The sequence below is a fragment of the Olea europaea genome, chromosome 3 (genome assembly GCF_002742605.1).
Source record: "Olea europaea var. sylvestris chromosome 3, O_europaea_v1, whole genome shotgun sequence".
Classification (NCBI taxonomy): domain Eukaryota; kingdom Viridiplantae; phylum Streptophyta; class Magnoliopsida; order Lamiales; family Oleaceae; genus Olea; species Olea europaea.
Genome location: NC_036239.1, coordinates 2,039,009 through 2,060,851, shown reverse-complemented (window position 1 = coordinate 2,060,851; position 21,843 = coordinate 2,039,009). Strand labels below are relative to the sequence as shown.

The following is a 21,843-nucleotide window of genomic DNA, read 5'->3' as shown; positions in this document are numbered from 1 at the left end:
CATTTCAACCTATTTTGGCACCATTTCGTGCTCACTTGGTGATGGCCTATAAATAGGTGATAAATCTAAAGCCAAATAATGTGAATAACATTTTGTGATCAATACTCATTCCAAAATCAAAGATCAAACAATTGATTGATATTCATACTCATTTTCTTCTTTGCGTTCTTAAAGTTTTGGAGGATCGCACTTATACTTTGGTGCTATATCCTTTACAAGGTTTGTTATAATCCTACAAACCGTTTACCAAAGATCCTTTAGCATCTCATTCAATCCTGATAGGAGGGAAATATAGTTTGAGGACCGCGATTATGCGTTCGAGCCTTCCATTATATTTTCTTCAAATTTCTGGATATTAATTCAACTTGTGATTACATTTTCATTTTGTTGTCTCTTCTTCATTCCTCTATATATTTTCAACAATCTCAAACTATATTATCCTGCGATGGAGAACGAGACAACCATGACAACCATTAAACTTATGAATCAAGATCTGGTTCGTTTGGATCATTCTAACGGGACGAACTTCACGCAGTGGCAAGACAAGTAGAAATTCCTATTAACGGCGTTGAAGATTTTTTATATCCTTGATCCAGAATTGGCGCCTTTGTTGGAACCCACAAATAAAGAGACCGAAGCAATCAAGGTTGAGAGACAAAAATGCCAAGAAGATGAATTGATTTGCCGCGGTTATATCTTGAATGCGCTGTCGAATCGCTTATATGATTTGTATACAAATACAACTTCGACGAAGGAAATTTGGAACACTTTGGAAAGTAAGTATAAGGCGGAAGAGGAAGGTACAAGAAGTTTTTAATTTCTAAGTATTTTGATTTTAAATTCTTAGAAAATATCCCCCTACTTCCCCAAGTGCATGAGTTGCAAGTGATTGTCAATAAATTGAAAGCGGGGAAGATTGAAATCCTGGAGACCTTTCAAGTGGGGGCTATAATTGCTAAAACTCCCATGGACTTGGAAAGGATATCGGAAGAAGTTTCGAAAATTATTCTTTGGAACAATTGCAAAAACATCTTCGGATTGAGGAAGAATCCCAATTGCGTGACAAGAGTGAAAACTCTTTGGAGGGAACTTCCAAGGCTAATGCTATTGAGAAATCTGATCCGCCTACAAAATTCAACAAGAAGAAGCCTTCAAGGAACTTTAACAAGTCCAAGAAGAAGACCAAAGGAGGATGTTATGTTTATGGAAAATCTGGACACTACACAAAAGATTGTAGACACCGGAAACACAACACCTCCAAAGGTAAAGTGAATTCCATCCAAGAAAAAAAGATTGTGACCACCGTAAGCGAGATAAATGCTATTAAGGAAAAGGTTCCCGATTGGTGGTATGATACTTGTGCTACGGTACATGTATCATATGACAAATCTTTATTCAAAACATTTAATGAAGTGGATGAAGACCAAAAGATCCAAATGGGTAACGATATGAGATCCAAAGTGATTGGAAAAGGAAATATATACATTATCTTCACTTTCGGGAAAAGCGTTACTCTCACAAATGTGCTACATGTTTCGGATATGAATAGGAACCTAGTGAGTGGAAACCTCTTGGAAAAATCGGGTATTAAAAGTGTCTTTGAGTCCGATAAACTTGTATTATCCCTCAACGGGAAATTTGTTGGAAAGGGCTGTTCTTGTGAAGGAATGGTCAAGTTATGTACTATTGACAATGAAATAAATAAAACTGATTTCACTTATGTTGTGGATTCATTTTCATTATGGCATGCTAGATTAGGTTATGTTGGAATAAGTGCCATGAAACGCATGAAAAATTGTGAATTAATCTCATATGATGGAAATAATGAAAATAAATGCAAGATTTGTGTTGAATCTAAAATGATCAAAAAGCCTCTAACATTTTAGAACTTATTCACACCGATATTTGTGAAATGAATGGCATGTTAACTAGAGGTGGAAATAGGTACTTTATTACCTTCATTGATGACTTTTCTAGATATACGTATGTTTACTTGATAAAACATAAAAGTGAAGCTTTTGATATGTTTAAAATATACAAAAGCGAGGTTAAAAATTATCTAGGAAAGAAAATTAAAATCTTGAGAAGTGATAGAGGTGATAAATATTTTTCCAATGAATTTAATTTGTTTTCTGAACAACATGAAATTATTCATCAATGTTCTGCACCTAGGACACCCGAACAAAACGGCTTGGCTGAAAAAAAAAATAGAACATTTGTAGAAATGATAAATGTCATGATTATTCATGCTAAGTTTCCATTTAATTTGTGGAGTGAAGCTTTGTTGAGTGCATGTAGAATACATAATAGAATTCCTTCGAAATATACTAAGGTTTTTCCTTATGAATTATGGAAAGAAAGAAAACCAAACATTGGATACTTCAAAGTGTGAGAGTGTCTTGCTATAGCAAGAACACAAATCCTAACAGGACCAAATTGGGTCCAAGAGGCATTAAGTGTGCCTTTGTGGGATATGCAAAAAATGGCAAATCTTATAGATTGCTAAATTTGGAGTCCAATGTGATTATTAAATCCAACGATGTGGAGTTCTTTGAGGATTCATTGTCTTTGGATAATGAATTGAGGGAAAATTTTGAAAATATCCCTGGCTCAAGTGGAACACGTTATGAAACGTCTTCAAAAGACGTTGATGAATCTAGTGAACCACGAAAAAATAAGAGAACTCGGGTTGAGAAATCTTTGGGATCGGATGAAATTGATTCTCAACTTATCTCCTTCTATTTGGTAGAGGGAAATGAGTTGAATGTTATAAGGACAATTCCTTTTTTCTACAAGTGGAATCTGATCCTAAGACTTATAAAGAAGCTATGGCTTCGCGTGATAACATGTTTTGGAAGGATACAATTAAGGACGAAATGGATTCGATAATGTCCAATAACACTTAGGAGCTTGTCGATCTACCACCGGGATCCAAACCCATAGAATGTAAATGGGTATTTAGAAGAAAATATAATATTGATGGATCATTAAATACCTTCAAGGCTAGATTAGTAGCCAAAGGATATCGGCAAAAGGAATTAATTGACTACTTTGATACCTATGCACCGATTGCTAGAATAACATCGATCAGGATATTATTCGCTTTAGCTTCAATATATGACTTGCATGTTCATCAAATGGATATTAAGACGGCATTCCTAAATGGAGATCTCAATGAGGAGGTCTATATGAAACAACCTGGAGGATTTGTCCTACCCATAAATGAACATAAGGTATGCAAGTTGGTGAAATCCTTGTACAGATTGAAGCAAGCACCTAAGAAATGGCATGAGAAATTTGGCTTAACAATTATATCATTCGGGTTTAAGCATAATATTGTAGATAAATGTTTATATTTCAAAGTATGTGGAAATTATGTGACATTTATATGCTTATATGTTGATGACATGTTAATTATGAGTAATCACATGCACGGCATAGAAGAAAAGAAGAGGTTTCTATCTTCCACATTCAAAATGAAAGATCTTGGACATGTGGATACCATTTTGGGTATCAAAGTCATAAAGACTAGTGGGGGTTACTATTTGAGTCAATCACATTATATTGAGAATGTGATAAATAAGTTCAAACACTTGAACTTAAAGGAATATAGTACCCCCATCGATCAAAATATGACTCTTATAAAGAATAGTGGAAGGGCGATTGCTCAATTGGAGTATGCAAGTGCTATAGGGAGTCTTATGTATGCAGTTCAATGCACAAGACCGGACATAGCTTATGTAATAAGTAAACTCAGCAGGTTTACTAGCAATCCGAGCAATAATCATTGGAAGGCCATTGGGAGAGTTCTTGGATATTTAAAGAAAATCAAGAACTTGGGCCTACAATATAATAAATTTTCAACGGTATTGGAAGGATTTACCGATACTAGTTGGATATCTAGCACGGGTCAAAGTAAATCCACCTCAGATTGGGTGTTTACTCTTGGAGGATGTGCTGTTTCTTGGAAATCAAAGAAACAAACATGCATAACACACTCGACCATGGAATCTGAATTTGTTGCACTATCGAATACCGGGAAAGAGGCTGAGTGACTTAAAGATCTCTTCTATGAGATACCTTTGGGATCGAAAAGTATGTCTTCAATACCTATCATATGTGATAGTCAAGTTTCGTTAGCGAAAGCATACAATGAGGTATATAATGGAAAATCTAGATTTATGAGTCTAATACATGACTACATAAGGAAATTAATCAAAGATGGAATAATTTCCCTAAATTATGTAAAGTCAATTGAGAACTTAGCGGATCCTTTAATTAAACCACTAAATAGAGATTTAGTGACATCTATTTCGAGTAGGATGAAGTTGAAACTCCTTTCAAATAAAGGTCCACCAATGGCAGCAACCCTATCTGCCATTACTCAAAAGGTAATCCACAGGTTCAAAAGGTAAAAACAAGTCTTTTGATATGTGGGATGGTCATAACATTATTAAAATTCGCAATGACCCTATCCTAAGTAAAATAATTTTAGTTGTTACTGAAGTGAGGGTTGAACATTAAAGCTCTTAATGAAGTTCAGTGCTAAAATACAAGTACTTCTAAAAGTAACAAATGTATTGGAAGAACTTCACCTAAACAAACTTCGAGGTGGTGCCGCCTCAAGTGAGAGTTGGAGTTTCTCTCTTAAAAATCTGTTGAATAGGATGAGCGTAATGCCATAACAGTGCTAAGCGAGTTATGAGGAACTTGAGAACACGTGGTACTCGTGTGTGTTCGGACCGGTATTGTCACATGGAATAACTGGTTCAAAGCTACGGCTACCTTTGATTCCGACTTTACTTTGTTTGGATTACACTATGGCTAGATTTAAATCGAAAGATATCTAGTCGTTATGCATGAATATCGTATGATTTGAGTATGAGATTCCTTTATTGGAATTTTGAACAAGTGGGAGATTGTTATATTGTTGTTCAAAATTCAATTAATGAATGAAAATGGAATGAAACAACATGAAGGAAGCCAAAGAAAAACCAGCGTGGAAACCAAACGGTGGAAATATAAAGAAAAAAATGGAGGCCCAAACTTTGTGCCATGCGACGGCATGACCATCTACCGAGATTTAAAGGGGCCCTTCAATTACTCCATGCGGCTGCATGGATTAATACCATGTGGCCGCATGGTGATTTCCTGTGATTGTTGGGAGCTATTTTTCTATCGTTATAATTTCAAAAGTGATGGCTTTTCAACCTATTTTGGCACCATTTCGTGCTCACTTGGTGATGGCCTATAAATAGGTGATAAATCTAAAGCCGAATAATGTGAATAACATTTTGTGATCAATACTCATTCCAAAATCAAAGATCAAACAATTTATTGATATTCATACTCAATTTCTTCTTTGTATTCTTAAAGTTTTAGAAGATCGCACTTATGTTTTGGTGCTAGATCCTTTACAAAGTTTGTTATAATCCTACAAATCGTTTGCCAAAGATCCTTAAGCATCTCATTCAATTTCGATAGGAGACAAATATAGTTTGAGGACAGCTATTACGCGTTCGAACCTTCCATTTTATTTTCTTCAAATTTCTGAATATTAATTCAACTTGTAATTACATTTTCATTTTGTTGTCTCTTCTTCATTCCTCTATATATTTCCAACAATTGTAACCTGCATCATCCAGTTATGGTCTATACATGTGCAAGTGTTCTTAAATCTTCATGATGGCAGTGCCTGTATGCATAATTGCTTTCTCCACACCCGCCTGTCCACTGCAATTTGTAACCTGCACCATCCAGTTATGGTCTATACACGTGCAAGTGTTCTTAAATCTTTTTTTTTTTTTAACGAGGTGTCCCAGCTTACGCCAGACTATATCCTCATCCCTGAACTTCCGGCCTCTCAGCAGTTCAGGGAGGTAAATAACGGGATGTGCCCAAGTTGACCAGGGTTCGAACAGCCTTTATACTCCTGGCCTCAAGGGAGCCTCCTTCATGGTTATTACATCATCAAGCTGCTCTAACTTTTCCTCTGGTTATTACAACACTCAACTGCTCCAACCAGGAATCGAACTCCCTACGCTGGGGTTGCGAGCCCCGCACTGTCCTTCCTTTGCCAACTTGGATGTGCCCCGGGGGGCATGTTCTTAAATCTTATTACTACATGAAGGTGACAATTGAATGGTAAGATAATTTACCAATGCATTTGGACAACCTAATCAACTTAGAAAAAAGTTCAATTATTTTCCTTTCTTTGGGCCAGCTTAAGATAATGATGAATTCATTGAATTTGACCATTATAGGTTTTTGACCTATTTTAATTTCAATACGCAAGTAGTATTAAATTATACCATGACAAAAAGGCCAAACATATTTAAATTGTGAGATTGATGCATAACAAGGAATAGCAACGAGGTGGGACACAGCCGGTGCCGGATTTCCGTCCCTGAAATTAACGAGTAGGATTATAGGAAGCGATAAGTGAATGTTAAAAGGAATCTCAACCGTATATTTTTTGTAGCGTCTAGTTCTAAATTGTATATTTGGATATGATCCTAATCTAATTGGATAATTATTATTTGACTTTTTGTGTGGCACAAATATCAAGAAAAAAAATGTAAGCATGGTTGAATTTTTATTTGTGAGTAAATTTCCTTCTTTGTTTTTTTTGCTTGCAAGAAAAGAAGAGGAAAGGTCAAGAAATGCCAAGTAACATTTAACACAAGTACAATCATTGTTGTAGTTATATCACGATTAATTAAAAAAATTAAATGATGACTTTTTGCTATTATGATAAACTTATTGAAAACTTTTTAGGAGAAATAGTAGTAGTTTCACAAAACATTAAACATATTTATATTAAATTGGTAATACTTGTGAACACGTGATTTAAATTAATATTTTATATTAATTTAATAAAAAACTTATAAATAACTTTTAAACACTTGCTCTCTTTTCAACAAAAATAAATAAATAAAAAATTCTATTAAAGGAAAAGTATTTCATTTGTTCCCTTACAAGACAGAGGAAATGAACCGTGATTGGTAGGTGACGCATTGTTATATTACCCGCGCTTTACCAACTCTCTTTCTCTCTCCATGACTAATTCCTAGTCGTTTCTTCATTCTTCTTTGAATTTTTTTTTCGTCCCTCCCTCCTCTTTAAAGATGTGGTATCCCAAACGTAAAATCCAAATATTTTATACCCAAAAGTCTTGATTTCTCTTCATCTACTTTCTCATCAAGGCCCTTCAGTCTTAAACCAAAAGATGGCTTCTTTAAAGTTTTCTTGCTCTTCAACCAACATTCCTGAATCTCAGTAAGCGATCTCCCTGCTCTTCTTGTAATCTTTCTTTTTTTATTATTTGTTCTCTTTCGGTTAGATGCATAAAATGGGAAATTGAATTTTTTTTAGTTATTTCTCCATTTTCTATTTGTTCGCGCGTTTTTAAAGCTGTTGTTTTTAATTTCACACAACAGAAAAAAAAAAATGGAATTGATTATCTTCATGGGTATGTGATGTCTTATGTTAATCTGACTTCCATTATATGATTGCATCTATTTATTTGTGATATAAGAAACGTGGGTTCTCTTTGTTTAGCTCCAAAAGCTTGAAAATTGGTAAAGAAAAAGATACTTGCTATCTTTTGCTATGATGTGAGCTGTGTTTGATTAGGGGCTCTTGAATAGGTCATAGCCTTATGGAGTTATGGGTGGGTGGTATTTTATCTATTCGGTCGATATGAAATTTGGCCATGTTGCAGACCTCAAAATGAGCTACAATTTCATAATGAACTTTAGACATGTTTGTTGGAATAAAAAATGCTGTGATTGTTGAGCAGAATTTGGTGATTTTCAGAGCTTTTGGCATCTTGCCCTTTCTGATGACGCGTATTGGTAACCAACCTTGTTGTTGTGCAGGAGATTTAAAAATTCCAGACGGTTTGATAAGCAGCATTGTGGTGATCTGTATTCTCAGAATAGCTGCGCAATACAGTCCTTTAATCTGCCGCGTGCTAAAGTGGGCCTTACTAACAAGGCCAATGGAAGAGTTAAATCTGTTCTGTTATTTGGGGAAGGTGGCCTTCTCCCCAATTCAAGTGGCAAAAACTTCGCATGTAATGCTCTTATCAGTGATGTGTCTGGCGGAGTTGAACTACAGCCTGATTCTGTAGATTTTGGAGTGCTTGCAGCAGATATGGCTTCAACAACTAGTGGTTTTGCTGTTGAAGATGATGAATTTGACCTGGACCAGCCGTCAGAAGGTTTCTCCTCTATTACAGAGGCCATTGAAGACATTCGTCAAGGAAAGGTTGTATCTTATGAGTGTTCTCAGTTTCATGAACGTAAATTTTTAGCCACTGTGTTCTTAATTTTCTTTATGTTTTGGACCACAATGCAGATGGTTGTAGTCGTGGATGATGAAGATAGAGAAAATGAAGGAGATATAATAATGGCTGCATCTAAAGTTACTTCCGAGGCTATGGCATTCTTTGTGAAGCATGGAACTGGGATTGTTTGTGTGAGCATGAAAGAGGAAGACTTGGAAAGATTGCAGCTTCCTCTCATGGTATCCCATAAAGAAAATGAGGAGAAACTCTGTACTGCATTTACCGTTTCAGTAGTAAGTTCTTTCTTTCTCCTTACAGGAACACTCAATACCTATACCTTTGTTGTGTATTTTTCTCTTGATTTTGGTTTATGATGCTAGTATCGTCTTAACTGGGGATAATATGCTACTTATGTTAATAATAAACAATTTCAGCCTGTATATTCCACATGTTCAACGTGTGGAAATAGTTAATTATTTTTTTAATTTTAAGTTTATACACTACAACGCACACAAGCACACTGAGGTAATGATTTTATGAAGTCTTGTGAGATAAGCGATACAAAATATATTTTTGTGGAAGCAAAAGCTCTGATGTTAACCCTAGATCATATGATACTTGCGTAAGCGTAAATCACGTAACTTTCTTGTAGGATGCAAAACATGATACAACCACAGGAGTATCAGCACGTGATAGAGCGACAACAGTATTGGCTCTTGCATCAAAGGATTCAAAGCCTGAGGATTTCAATCGCCCTGGCCACATATTTCCTTTAAAGTACAGAGAAGGCGGTGTTTTAAAAAGAGCCGGACACACAGAAGCTTCTGTGGACCTTGCCATGCTAGCTGGATTGGACCCTGTTGGAGTTCTTTGTGAGGTTGTTGATGATGATGGTTCAATGGCTAGATTACCTAAGCTTCGGCAGTTTGTACAGCAAGAAAACCTCAAGATTATATCTATTGCTGACTTAGTCAGGTGTTACTGAGTATTTGTTTTGGAATTCATTTTAGCAATATTTTGCAAGCAGTAGTTTATTAATTATTACTATATTATAAGACTCACATTCTTGTTTGGAGTTATTATAAGTGCTTTCATGTTGTTTCTTTCACGCTCAGTGGAACTGCTTTGGAATTGTAGGAAGATGCCTGCTTTTCATTGCTGTTCCTTTTCTATTGTTCCTGTGCTTATATTCTATTGTAGCCCAAAATTTTCTTTAATTTTAATAGCTTGTAGGAGGGCTAATACAAACTATGATTTGCAGATATAGGAGGAAAAGAGATAAATTAGTGGAACACGCATCTTCTGCTCAGATACCTACTATGTGGGGCCCATTCAATGCCTATTGTTACAGGTCAATTTTAGATGGAATTGAGCATATTGCCATGGTTAAGGTGATTATTTTGGGAAATTTTGAAGGAATATATTTTTATCAAGGAAGTTTATACTTTGCATTTTGATTTTAGAATTTTTTCTGTCTGACTATTCCCCATTACATATCCTCGATTGTAGTTTTTCAGCTTCAACTTTAGTATGTATTTCAAAAGCTATTCTAATGGCATATATGTAAGCAGGGCGATATTGGTGATGGACTTGATGTTCTAGTCAGAGTGCACTCTGAATGTCTTACAGGGGATATATTTGGATCAGCTAGGTGCGACTGTGGGAGCCAGCTGGCACTTGCCATGCAGCAGATTGAGGCTGCTGGCAGAGGCGTCTTGGTTTACCTCCGGGGGCATGAGGGAAGGGGAATTGGTTTGGGCCACAAGCTTCGTGCATACAACCTGCAAGATGCTGGGCGTGACACAGTTGAGGCAAATGAGGAGCTTGGTTTGCCTGTTGATTCAAGAGAGTATGGGATTGGTGCACAGGTACTCTATAGTCATATGTGAAGGTGTAGCATTGGAAACATGTAGCACGTAGCATTGAATTGCCGAAAACTCTATTTTCTTTGAGTTACATTAACACACACAGACAGACACTTCTTGCATGCATACATCCACAGACTTGTGTTAGTGCTCTCCAATACCAATTATGAAAAATAGCAGCTCTCTCCTCTTAACCCCAAGCCTGTATAAAAAAGAAATAAAAAAGCTCAGACATAAAGCACAGAGGTTTGTAGAAGAAGGGAATAAAGATAAACATGGGAGGAAATTTTTACTTATAAAAGAGGCATTTATTTGACTCTTAAATCTATACAGTGCTGTATGTTCAACATATGTTACGACAAAATGCAAAATATCGTGTTTAGGCCTCGGGTTTGCATTCATTACATTTTCATTGAGAGGAATGAGAAAACTTCATCATGGTGAGGTACATTATTAAATTGAATTAACATAAAGGAGTAGTTCTCAGTTATTTGGCATGTTACTTTTGGTTCTAGATTAAGTTTGAAAATTGATATTATATATCATTTTGAATGCATGTAAGTTCCTTGGAAAAAGTTGAGTCTCCACCATGTTGATATTGTTTTCTTGAAAAAGATTCCTCTTTGGCCATCTACATGTCCAATTTTTGAATCTCCTATGCCCATTTTGTTATTCGATTCAGCATAAAAAGGTTGGAGTCAGTTGACAGGTTTACAAAGGTTTTGATTGCTTCTACTTGGAAATTAAGCCAGATGGCTGTCGCGCTCGTTGCCTGGGATAGTGATACAGTACCCATTATTTCATTTTGATAGATAATGATTTTGTGAGCAAGTATGGTTGAGATTAAAAGTTGCTTTTCCATAAAGTAATTTAGAACTTATTGTATCTAGTTCTGCTTGGAGGTGATTTTAATCATATTTTTAGCAAAACCTCTATTAAAATATTAAGACATGTATATCCACCACTGATTGAAATGTCCAATCCTAATCCACTTTTAAGCATGAGTAGGCGTCGGAAATGACCATTCTGCCCCTTATTGTATTCCCCCAAACCATACCAATTTATTTCCTTGCTTGATCATAGTGAAGAGGCATGGTCATTGCAACAACGATTGGTTGCTGAAATAATCGCTAGACGTCAACATTTTCATTATTAGTCTGTCAATACAAAATTATTTCATACTGAACCCGTACTTTGGCACCAAAGAATCCATTTTTTGCTAAAAATCTGCACCACCAGATAGACTCTTAGTAAAGAAGTAACTTCTAAAATTATATTTGTCAATATAAGTAACTTAACAATGAGTTATACTTAATTTTAAGCACAACCAAACAAGCTCTCATATTTTGTCTCATGGGTAGGGAATTTTTTAAGCCAGTAATTTAGCATATATGAATAAGCAAGTTTACATCACTTTCTCACACGAGTTATTTGACTCCTGTTAAATGGGTTCGGTTTATCTACTACTTGTCGGTGTTTTTTACTGTTTTCATTCTTACATTTACTTCAGCACATGCATATCCCAATTACGGCCAATTTTCTAGTATTGCATCGAAATGAACTTGTATAATCTGTATGTGCAGATATTAAGAGATCTTGGGGTTACAACTATGAAGCTGATGACGAACAATCCTGCAAAGTACAGCGGGCTAAAGGGTTATGGTTTAGCTGTTGCGGGACGGGTTCCCCTTCTGACTCCCATCACGAAGGAGAACAAAAGATATTTAGAGACAAAACGTGCCAAAATGGGCCACGTTTATGGCTTTGGATCCAATGGCCTCCCGACCCTAATCAACGGTAAGAACGAGAAACCTGGCGCAGAAAGTTCTTCTGCATCTGAGTCGTAAAACCATTTGCCTGTTTTCAACACGCTCTGCATACATGTTGATGGACTTAGAGCAAGATGCGATGCTACTGGTATTCTTATTCAAATAAAGATTTTGATGGGAACTGAATAAAGGACTATATTCTATTGATTCGTTTGGCTCATCCCAAATTCGTATATGATTCTTCTGCTGATCATTCATTGTACCATTTTTATAATTCTTCTTTGAAGTGTATAAGGAGGCATTAGTTATAATGGATTCTAGTTAGTTATAATGTGTTCTTTTCAATAATGTACGCTATTCCTTTTGGAAAACATGTACAAAATGTCAATTTACATTAAAATGAACAAATATTTCATATATTTTTTGAAATTTTAGTTCTTGAAATGATGAGATCACAGAATTGTAGCTTGAGATGTAAACTAGGAGTGGGCGTGGGTCGGTTCGGTTCGGTTCTCTTTAGAGAGAACCGAACCAAACCAAAATTTTCGGGTATCTAATAAATGGAACCGTCGGGTCCAAATATAATTATGGAATCGTTCGGGTTCGATTCAATTCGGTTCGGTTCGGTTCGGTTCGGTTCTATATTATAATTAAATTTTTTTAACATTTATAACAATATTATATAAATACAACTAATGATACATTCAATGGTTTTGGAATGTCAGAGACTAGTAGACTACTTTATTCAAATGATCGCTACAGTCAAAGTTTCGATCGGCGGAGGTCACAGTTTCGATCGGAGGTCACAGCGTAGGCCGACGATTGTATAGGTTTTGGAATGTTAGCGAGGCTGCAAGAGTGAGTGCGAGAGTCGAGACAACGTTATGCACTTTAGTGTACGTGTTTAGGGTTATTTAGTGGATTGGATCTTGTTAGGCTAAGAAATAAAACAATAAAATGGGTAATTAGGCCAAAAATTAAAAAATTAGAAATGAAACAAATTATTAGGTCAAAAATTTGAATTTAGAAAATGTTAATTTATTAATTTGTTTAGAAAAATTAAAATTAAAATAATTTGATTTACTTAATATAAAAAAAAAATAAAAAAATTCGGTTCTTATTCGATTTTTCTGTTCTTGGTCTAAAATCGAGAACCGAACCGTACCCATCGGTTCTCAATTCAGATACCCGTTCGGGTATTTAATTTGATAAGAACCGTCGGGTTCGGTTCGGGTTCAGTTCGTTCGATTCAGTTCGGGAGATTTGCCTAGCCCTAATGTAAACCGAGCTGTACTACGCGATATTGGGCTGCCACAGGTCATGTGAATGGCCATTTTTTTAAGGCAATTGCCAAGATGCATGCATCAAAATATTTAGAATTTTTTTTTCTTTTTTCTTTCCTTCCAGTAATTGTAAAATCTGGTTGTTTTGATTGAAGATGGTGACCAAAAGAGGAGGAATTAAGCTCTCTGCATGGGCCCCTTTGCACAGGATCTGTGCAAGTAGCACAGTTGACAGAAGAATTGATGAATAAACTTGAGAATTTTCCTATAATAGACGGTACATTTAAAAAATCAAAAGTTTTCTTTAAAAAAGAAAAAAAAGGAGTGAATTTCTTACCAGTCTCTCTGTACAAAATGACATGACCGGCATATTTCACCTGATTTTAGGCTCAATAAAGTTGGTTTAATTTAAAAAAAGTAACAATTGCTGAAGCTTATAATAGTATTTAATTATAATTTATTAGTGAGAGTGTATTATGAAAAAGACATTGCCGGCCAAAAAGTTAGGAATGATATCCCAGTTGAATTTTGGAGGCAAAATTGGCCTATTTGCTGCACCAAGCTCGTCCCCGAGCAGGGTCGGACACCTCCCTCTCCGACCATAAATTTTCTTATTTTTGAACCATTCACTTTGGGTATTCTTCAAGGCATGTTTTTTTTAGGTGATTAAGTTCTATACAAAGAGTAAAATTAGGTCAAGAAAAACATCACGCTATACACCATAACATAGAGACTTCCTTGGGGAGAATGAAATCACAACTTCGTACAAGGGTTTGGAGATTCTCAATTGAAAGAGAGGGTTTCTGGTGCAAGATTAATATTATGATCGGACATTATTCGGTTCAATTCTAATTCGAATTTTTGGATATTTAATAAGTGAAACTGCTGCGTCCAAATTTAATTATATTTATTTCTATTTTTCTTCTCTTTTATTGTTTATCTTTGTTTTCTAAGAAAAATCAAATTAGATTTTTATAACTTTTTTTTTTGTTATTCATTTTTTTGTGAAGAATATAGATTTTTAATTAAATTATAAAATTTTATACAGAAAATTTAAAATTAAATTTAAATATATTGATTTTTTATTTATACTTTAAAGGTGTGTTATATTAATAATATTGAAATTAATTAATTTTTTATTGATTATTATTTATTTAATTAAGGTTTAAATTTTTATTCTTTCAATTTTTATTTATTTTTTATTATATGGAAGGAGGAAGGGGAATGAGAAGGAGAATTGTGGGAACCAACATTTCATTTATGAGAATTTCACACTATTTTACTAGATCTACGTAAATTCTATTTCAAATGAAAGTTTTTCAAAATTTGTTAAATTCTGCAAAAGTTTATAAAAATTATAAAATAAAACTCCATACGAAATACTTCAACTAATTTCATAAAAAAACTATGAAATTTCACGCTAGTGTACTAATTCATAACCACATAGGTCCTTTGCCTCTCCAACTACTTGCCTGGCTCCCCCTTTGTGTTTCCAGTACTCTCTCCACGCGCTTCCATCCAATTTGATCCTTTGAGTCAATTTTAATTAAAATTAACTATGGACCAGTCTAAAAAGGAAAGTGAATTAAAACAAAGAAATAGAATTGGTAAGCTATTATTCATGATTTACATCCTTGAAATTGCTTCTTTTTGCATTCCTATCCCCAATTTTTATTCTCGGCATGCTATGTCCCATTCGATACGGTCTAAGAAGAACTTTGCTACAGGTATCCGGAGTTTGACACTCCAGATTACTTGCTATTCATATGGGGGGTCGGTGCCCATGCCAATAAATGTGTGAGGCCAGACCCCCTCACTCACATCGGGCATGTCGGGTTCAAATGGATTATTCTGTCTAAGAATAATGGTTACCATTTTTCGAAAATATGTAGAATTAACTCTCTAGAATGGCTGTAATTTAGCCTTAATTGGTTTACTCATAAAACAAGAAAACTCATTGCTTCAAAACTAAAAAGAATAAAAGTCACATGACTTAATTTTGTTATTGCCGTAATAGCAAAACGTGTTTTGCTATATTAGTTGGCTACTTATCATCAAATCTTAATTTTTGTTTGGTCCTAAATCATCCTAATTAGTTTTGTATAAGTAGAAAAGCGTTCCTACGTCTAACCACCGTTTGATTTAGATAAAAATAAAAAATTTAAGTAAGTTTTAATAAAAGTTAACGAATTCTATAGTTGAAAATATGATAAAAAACTATGCGTCCCAGAATCTCATGCTTTTTACTTGATTGGTAAATGAGTTAGTGTTCGTTTGCCAAAACTTTTATTTTATAAAAAGTTAGTCAAAATTCATTTTTAATCACATTCGTGGAATCCATCATTTTTATACATATTTCACTGTAATTTCATTGAAAACGTCAGATTTAAGTAACATCTACGACCCTTGAGTGTAGAAGCAATTTTTTTCCTACAGCTATACAGAAACCGTGTTTTACCATGCTGGGAAACTTATTAATCGCCACCGTCCTTACTTCCGTGTACACATGGGAACGTCGGCTCTAATTATGAAACCTTTCTGCATATAAATACCCTCGTCCCCTCACATTGGACTCAAAAATATTTTTCTCTCTTCTATTCTATTCTTAAGTCTCTCTCTCTCTCTCTCTCAATCTTCGGTGCTTTTAAGATTTTCTTGTCTAACAAATTAACAATGGCCGTGTCTAGGGTTTTGGTATTCGTGATTGTAGCATTGTTGGTTGGATTCTCCGTGGCGCAGCAGCCCTCCGCCGCGCCATCTCCGCTGTCTACACCAACGACTCAGCCGCCTTCTGCAACTCCTCAACCACCGGCTTCTGCTCCTGGTCCTGCTCCAACAACTGTCCCTTCAACTCCGCCACTGGCTTCTTCCCCTACTCCCACCCCATCTGCCGTCAACTCTCCGCCATCTCCTCCTCCATCAACCTCCTCTCCCTCGCCTTCCGTCGCCATGCCGCCAGCCTCAGTTCCCGCTCCAGAGCCTGCATCGAACGGCGCTGTACTGAACAGACTGGGCTTTGCGTCAGCCTTTGCTGGGTTCGTCGCCGTCGCTTTGGTGGCGTAAACAACCGATTCAAGATTATCTTTCCAGTGATTTATTTTTTTGAGTATTTATCTACATCATGTTTTAGGAGATTATTATTTACAAACTGATTCTACAGTTATAGGGAGTTTTTATCATATATTATATTGTACTTAAATTATTATTAATTAATCGATTTTTCTTCATTATTCACCAGTGCCCTTGTTTTATATTTAATAATTTTCTATTAATTGTTGATTGGTCGGAATAATCCAAAAGACCTGATTAACCTTTACCTCTTAAAAGTCTTGAGACACATGAATTTAACGTACGCTTTTTCGGTAATTTCAGCATCTTTGACTCGTTCAAAGTTTCGTCCGAGGAAGTCTTTTGTGGCCCCAATGTTAAATTCCTCGTCACCTTTGTTCCTTTAATCGATACAGATTTCACTTTATCTTTTTCTTTTTGAGGAGAATATTTCACTTTTTAATTTTTAGGAAAATGCTCCCCAGAAAAAGCATGCCAGAGACCTTAATACTCATTCACAATTATCAGACCCCGGATTAATAAACAATTGGGAGGAAGAGGTGGTCCCACCTTCATATGTGTGTATCGATCAGGTCCTCTATCATGTTTCTTCTGAAAAAGGAGCATGGTTCTAATTTTTAATCTTTTGCGTTTGAAACTAACATCAAACTTTGGACACGTTAATGCTTTGTTTGTCTACCATTATTTCACATCATTTTTTTACAGTGCTCATTTTCTATCACACATTTTTCATTAAATTATATTACACATAAATCAAAATCTTTTCCATCTTTTTTAACTATATATTTTAACATCAATTACTATTTCATAATACATTCTTCACAAATAATAAGGCACAAACACGGCCTAAAGATAGACTGTCTTGACTCGAATCCGGCGACTATTTTTCATTATTATGATGTGGAGAATACCAAATATCCTGGTTTCCAAAAATTATTTTAACAAGGCTTGTACCTCAAAAATATAACAATACTAATTTAATAAATTTCAATTTAACATCTTTTAAAAACTTTCTAACTTTCAAGATATTGGGTTTGTTCGATAGTGATTATAAGAATTTTTTTTTTATCGTTAGAGAGAAAAGTGGGTCCTGTTTGTGAGTGAAATAGTAAAAATGACGGTTGAAATAGTAAAATAATGATTAAAAAATTGATTTTTTGGATGAAAAATTACTACCGGGGGCATAAACATTTTAGAAAATTAATAAAGTTAATCGACACAACAATTTCAAATATTTAGTGCTATCACATGTGCCAATAATAGTACTATTGTTGCGAAAGTAATTCTACAAAGTAACCTCGTCAAGGTATTGTGTATTAAAACATAACTAATAAAATGTTGGGCTTAAATGCATGAAACTGAGAGAACTTTTTTACTTGTCCAAGAGTCTGAAACTCAAAATTTGTCACCTGGCACAACTATAATATACTAAAAATTAATCAATTGAGAATTATTTATTAGACGATTCCATCCTTAATATAATTCAATTATTTCAATAAATCTCACTTTTCATTTTTCGATATGTATTTAATTATTTCAATAATACTATACTTTTCATTTTCAATATATATTTAATTTAATAATCATTTGAACAATATGATCTTAATTGTTTTTATCAACTATTTTAGTTATGATAAATGTATATTGAACATTCATTACCTTACTTTTTGTTTTTCAATAAATATTTAATTTATTTAACCATATTTGATAGATTCACTGCCCTTTAATTTTTCATTATGTATTTGATTTGTTTAATAACTTGAACAATATGATCATGCATTATTTAGTTATGATCAATGTACATTTGACAGGTTCATTCCATTTGATTGGATGATAAATTAAATTCATTAAAAATTTTGTAGAACAAAAGATGAATATTTTTAGAGTTTTCTTTCAGTTGATTTATTCAATAAATGTTAAGATATAGAAGAGGTAAACGGCGGGACATACTATTTATCTATAATAAATAATTTCAATTGATATATTCAATGCATATTATGTGAATACGAAGAAATGATGGTATTCGTTGGATGCTCAGTTCAGATCAAAATGGTAAATGGAGGGACTATTCTAATTGATTTCCTAAACTATTTAAATTATTTTGACAATTTGATTTTTATTCCATTTGAAACAAAAGTTCATTCCACATAAACAATTTGTATTAATTATTTTTTTTATATTTTTACATCTTCAAATATTATTTTTATAGCACGTATAAAACATTTTAAAATTACGTGCAACTATGAGCAGTAATCTAAGAATTCGTGTCATCCCTTTTCTATATATGGCTATTCGAAATGTTGTTAAGCCATTGTTTGACAACCTTTATTTTCAATTTTCTTTCTACAAACTCATTTTTAACCACACATTCACACAATAAAATATACTATACGTAAAACCCCAATGTTTCCTAGTTTTTAACCAAAAGTTCTCCTAAAAATCACTATTCAAAACGTGAATTGTCAAACGGGGGCAAAGCATAGGATGAACAAACATTTGTATAGTGAGCATGGTAATGTAATATGATGGGTGTGTGTATTCATGCACTTACCGGTGTACGTTCTATGGCTACTTGAAATGTTATTAAGCGTTGTAGTGAGCATAATATGATGTATGTGTATTCATGCACTTACCGATGTACGTGCCATGGCTACTTGAAATGTTATTCAAGTATTGGATGAACAAACGCTTGTATAGTGAGCATAACATGATGTACGTGTGCATTCGTGCACTTATCGGCATACGTGACACGTTCAAGTACACAAGCAAATTTAGGTAAAGGAAATGCTATTGTGATGGGGGCCTTGATAGACCCCTGTGGACAGACTCTTGTTCATTTAGCATTTCCGTTTAGATAATTATGAGTTAAGGAATGCAAGACAAGTTAACCGAACTTTTTATAACAACGAATAAGGAATGATATAATATTTTGATAAATTAAATGAGAATTCAAATAACATTTAAAGTTCAATAGCAAATTGAATTTACGAAAATGTGATCTCATATATCACTCTCTATTATAAAAATTAACGAATTGGATGAACTTACAAAAATATTATCCCATCTTTACTTCTAATATTATGTCATCAGTCCATTAATTTTAAAAACAATAATATGATAACATTTTGATAAGTTTGATGATAATTCGAATTACTTTTAAAAGTTAAACAACAATTGAAAAATATTTAGAAAACTTCAGTGACATTTCGAGAACTTTTTAATTTCAATTGCAATTAGAAAATATTTGAGAAAATTTAATGACAACTGCAATATCTAACACTTTTTGTTAATACCTTCCCCGATGTTCCTACATCTATTTCATTTTTTTCTATTTTCAAGAATAAGTTCAAGTGGTCCAAAATTGTACACGAAAACATATAGTGTAAATTACAAAGATAACCCTATTTAAGATATTAATTCCAATATTACATTTCCACATTTTATACTCCAAACATACTGACATTTTATAAGTAAAAAATGAAAAACCAAATCCATGTATGTTCCCGTGATTTATGCTCAAAAAATTAGATCACCAAATCTTTCCCTTTTCAAAATTCATAATTTCATTCTTTACCTTCTCCCTTGATTTATCCAAAATTTCTTTAATGGCATTCAGATTCCGCTTTCCGAACCCAAATCCCTAAAGCCAAGATTCAACATATTGTGTTCTTTGTTGTCCACCATAGATTTGACTTCGATTCCAAAGAAGAAGAAAGCCACCAAATCCCACAAAAATTTATATCTTTTTATTGGATATTATTTTTATGTTTTTTAGAATTTATTATATTGTATATTTTTCCCCTTGAAAAAGCTATTTTGGTTCTTCTTTTTCCTTCTTAGAAAATTTTATGAATTGCTAGTTGAAATTTTATAATGCATAAAGATTGTTCTTGCACTACAATTTTCTATTAATCCAATGGTTTGCTAGAATTTAAGCTATATTTTCCTTGAAAACTTTGATGTGGAAATTTAATTTATCATAATTGGTGTCTAATGTTCCCAATTTAAGATATTGAAACTAAATGTTCGCCAATATTATAAGGTTTATCGCTGGTCGTAATATTTCCTCCAACATCCAAATGACAATTGAAGATACTTAAAAAGGCAAAGAATATGATCAAATCAAAAGTAAGATGAAAAAACAAGACGTGTAAGGTGCAAGGGGTGCACCCATGATAGAATGACGTGTAAACAATCACTGCCACTGAATAAAATGTGAAAGAGGAAAGAAGCTCATAAAGCATCCAACATGGTGATAAGACTTGATCAAATATGTTGGACTAAAGACAGTTGCATTTTTTTTATTTCCAAGGAGCTAATTTCATACATGTTGTATTCATTAAATAATATTGATTTTTTTGATGAAAACTTATTGTTAATGAAATTATTTTGGTTCGAAATACATGTTTACAAATAATGGACCTGCATTTTGCATTTTTGTAAATTCCGAATGGGCATAGGTATGAAGATTTTGTCGAAGTATTGCAATATGATAGATGTTAATATTGCAATTCCCAATATTTTATTAACATTTGATGAATACTTAACAATCTGATGACAAAATGATCTTTATTAAAATTAAAGATGTCCCATGCCACATTAGAGAGATAAGTGAAATCTTAAATATTGATTTTTCTAGAAGTGTATGTTTATAATAATTATAAATATAAAGTCAAAAATTAAGTTTATGAAAAAATATATGATGTATTTTTATCTCGAGAATTACAAATATAATGTCAAAAAATATCTTGTGAAGTTCTTAACCTTGTATATGATCAAACAATTGCAAGTTTTCATTTCCGTAAGTTTCATGATTATCTCAATCAAACAATTAATCAAGGAATTAAATGCATTTGGCTATTGCAAATTCAGTTACAAAATATTAGACACATTTAAAGCTGTAGTAACTTTGATTTAATTTGTCACAATACCAACTATTTATAGTATATAAATTAGTATAGAGTATTTCATGAGTTGTTTTGTTTTTCTTGGGTATATGCGATTTTTTCCCAAACATATTTTTAGTGTGTTTGGGTTGGGGCTGAGCTGGATGAAGACTATTTAATCCAAGCCTGAACGATATATTCATCTACCATGAAAACTAGATTAAGGATCTGTTTGACATGATTTTCATTTTTGCTTTTTTACTTTTTGTATTTTAATTTTTGTTTGAAAACTAATTTTTAAAATAGCTTCTTATTCCGAAAGCGTGTTTTTAGCGAAAATCACACGTTGGATCAACTTTCTCTATCTTCTCCTGCTTCTTCCAACTCGCTAGTTAATTTGTAGCCCTAAACTAAAATAATGAACCTTTAAATACCTTTTTGAACTAATTTTTATTCATCCATTTGAATTGAGAAAATCATGTCCCTATTGTTATAAACATATGATTCATGGGGAAATAAAGAAATAGATTGAACAAAGTTAGGATAAGAATCTACAAAGTAATAAAACACCCTTGTTGACGATCCTTTACTCCGACAGCGTCTAGGAGAGAAACCCCATCCCTCTCTTTCCTTTTTTCGACAATGAGCAATTCAATAAGAGAGCTCGGATCGAATCGGTAT

At 33.8% G+C, this 21,843-nt stretch overlaps 2 protein-coding genes across 2 annotated transcripts; both read left to right on the top strand.

Moving 5' to 3' along the window:
- The first annotated feature begins 7,064 nt into the window (after positions 1–7,064).
- Positions 7,065–12,343, top strand: LOC111381603 (bifunctional riboflavin biosynthesis protein RIBA 1, chloroplastic-like). Its single transcript, XM_023005403.1, has 7 exons — positions 7,065–7,278; positions 7,881–8,271; positions 8,362–8,583; positions 8,943–9,265; positions 9,552–9,681; positions 9,862–10,158; positions 11,739–12,343. The coding sequence occupies exons 1-7, from the start codon at positions 7,229–7,231 to the stop codon at positions 12,000–12,002; spliced, it is 1,677 nt and encodes a 558-aa protein (XP_022861171.1). The 5' UTR covers positions 7,065–7,228; the 3' UTR covers positions 12,003–12,343.
- Positions 12,344–15,774: 3,431 nt separating this feature from the next.
- Positions 15,775–16,444, top strand: LOC111391262 (classical arabinogalactan protein 9-like). Its single transcript, XM_023016438.1, has one exon. The coding sequence runs from the start codon at positions 15,881–15,883 to the stop codon at positions 16,268–16,270; it is 390 nt and encodes a 129-aa protein (XP_022872206.1). The 5' UTR covers positions 15,775–15,880; the 3' UTR covers positions 16,271–16,444.
- Positions 16,445–21,843: the final 5,399 nt, after the last annotated feature.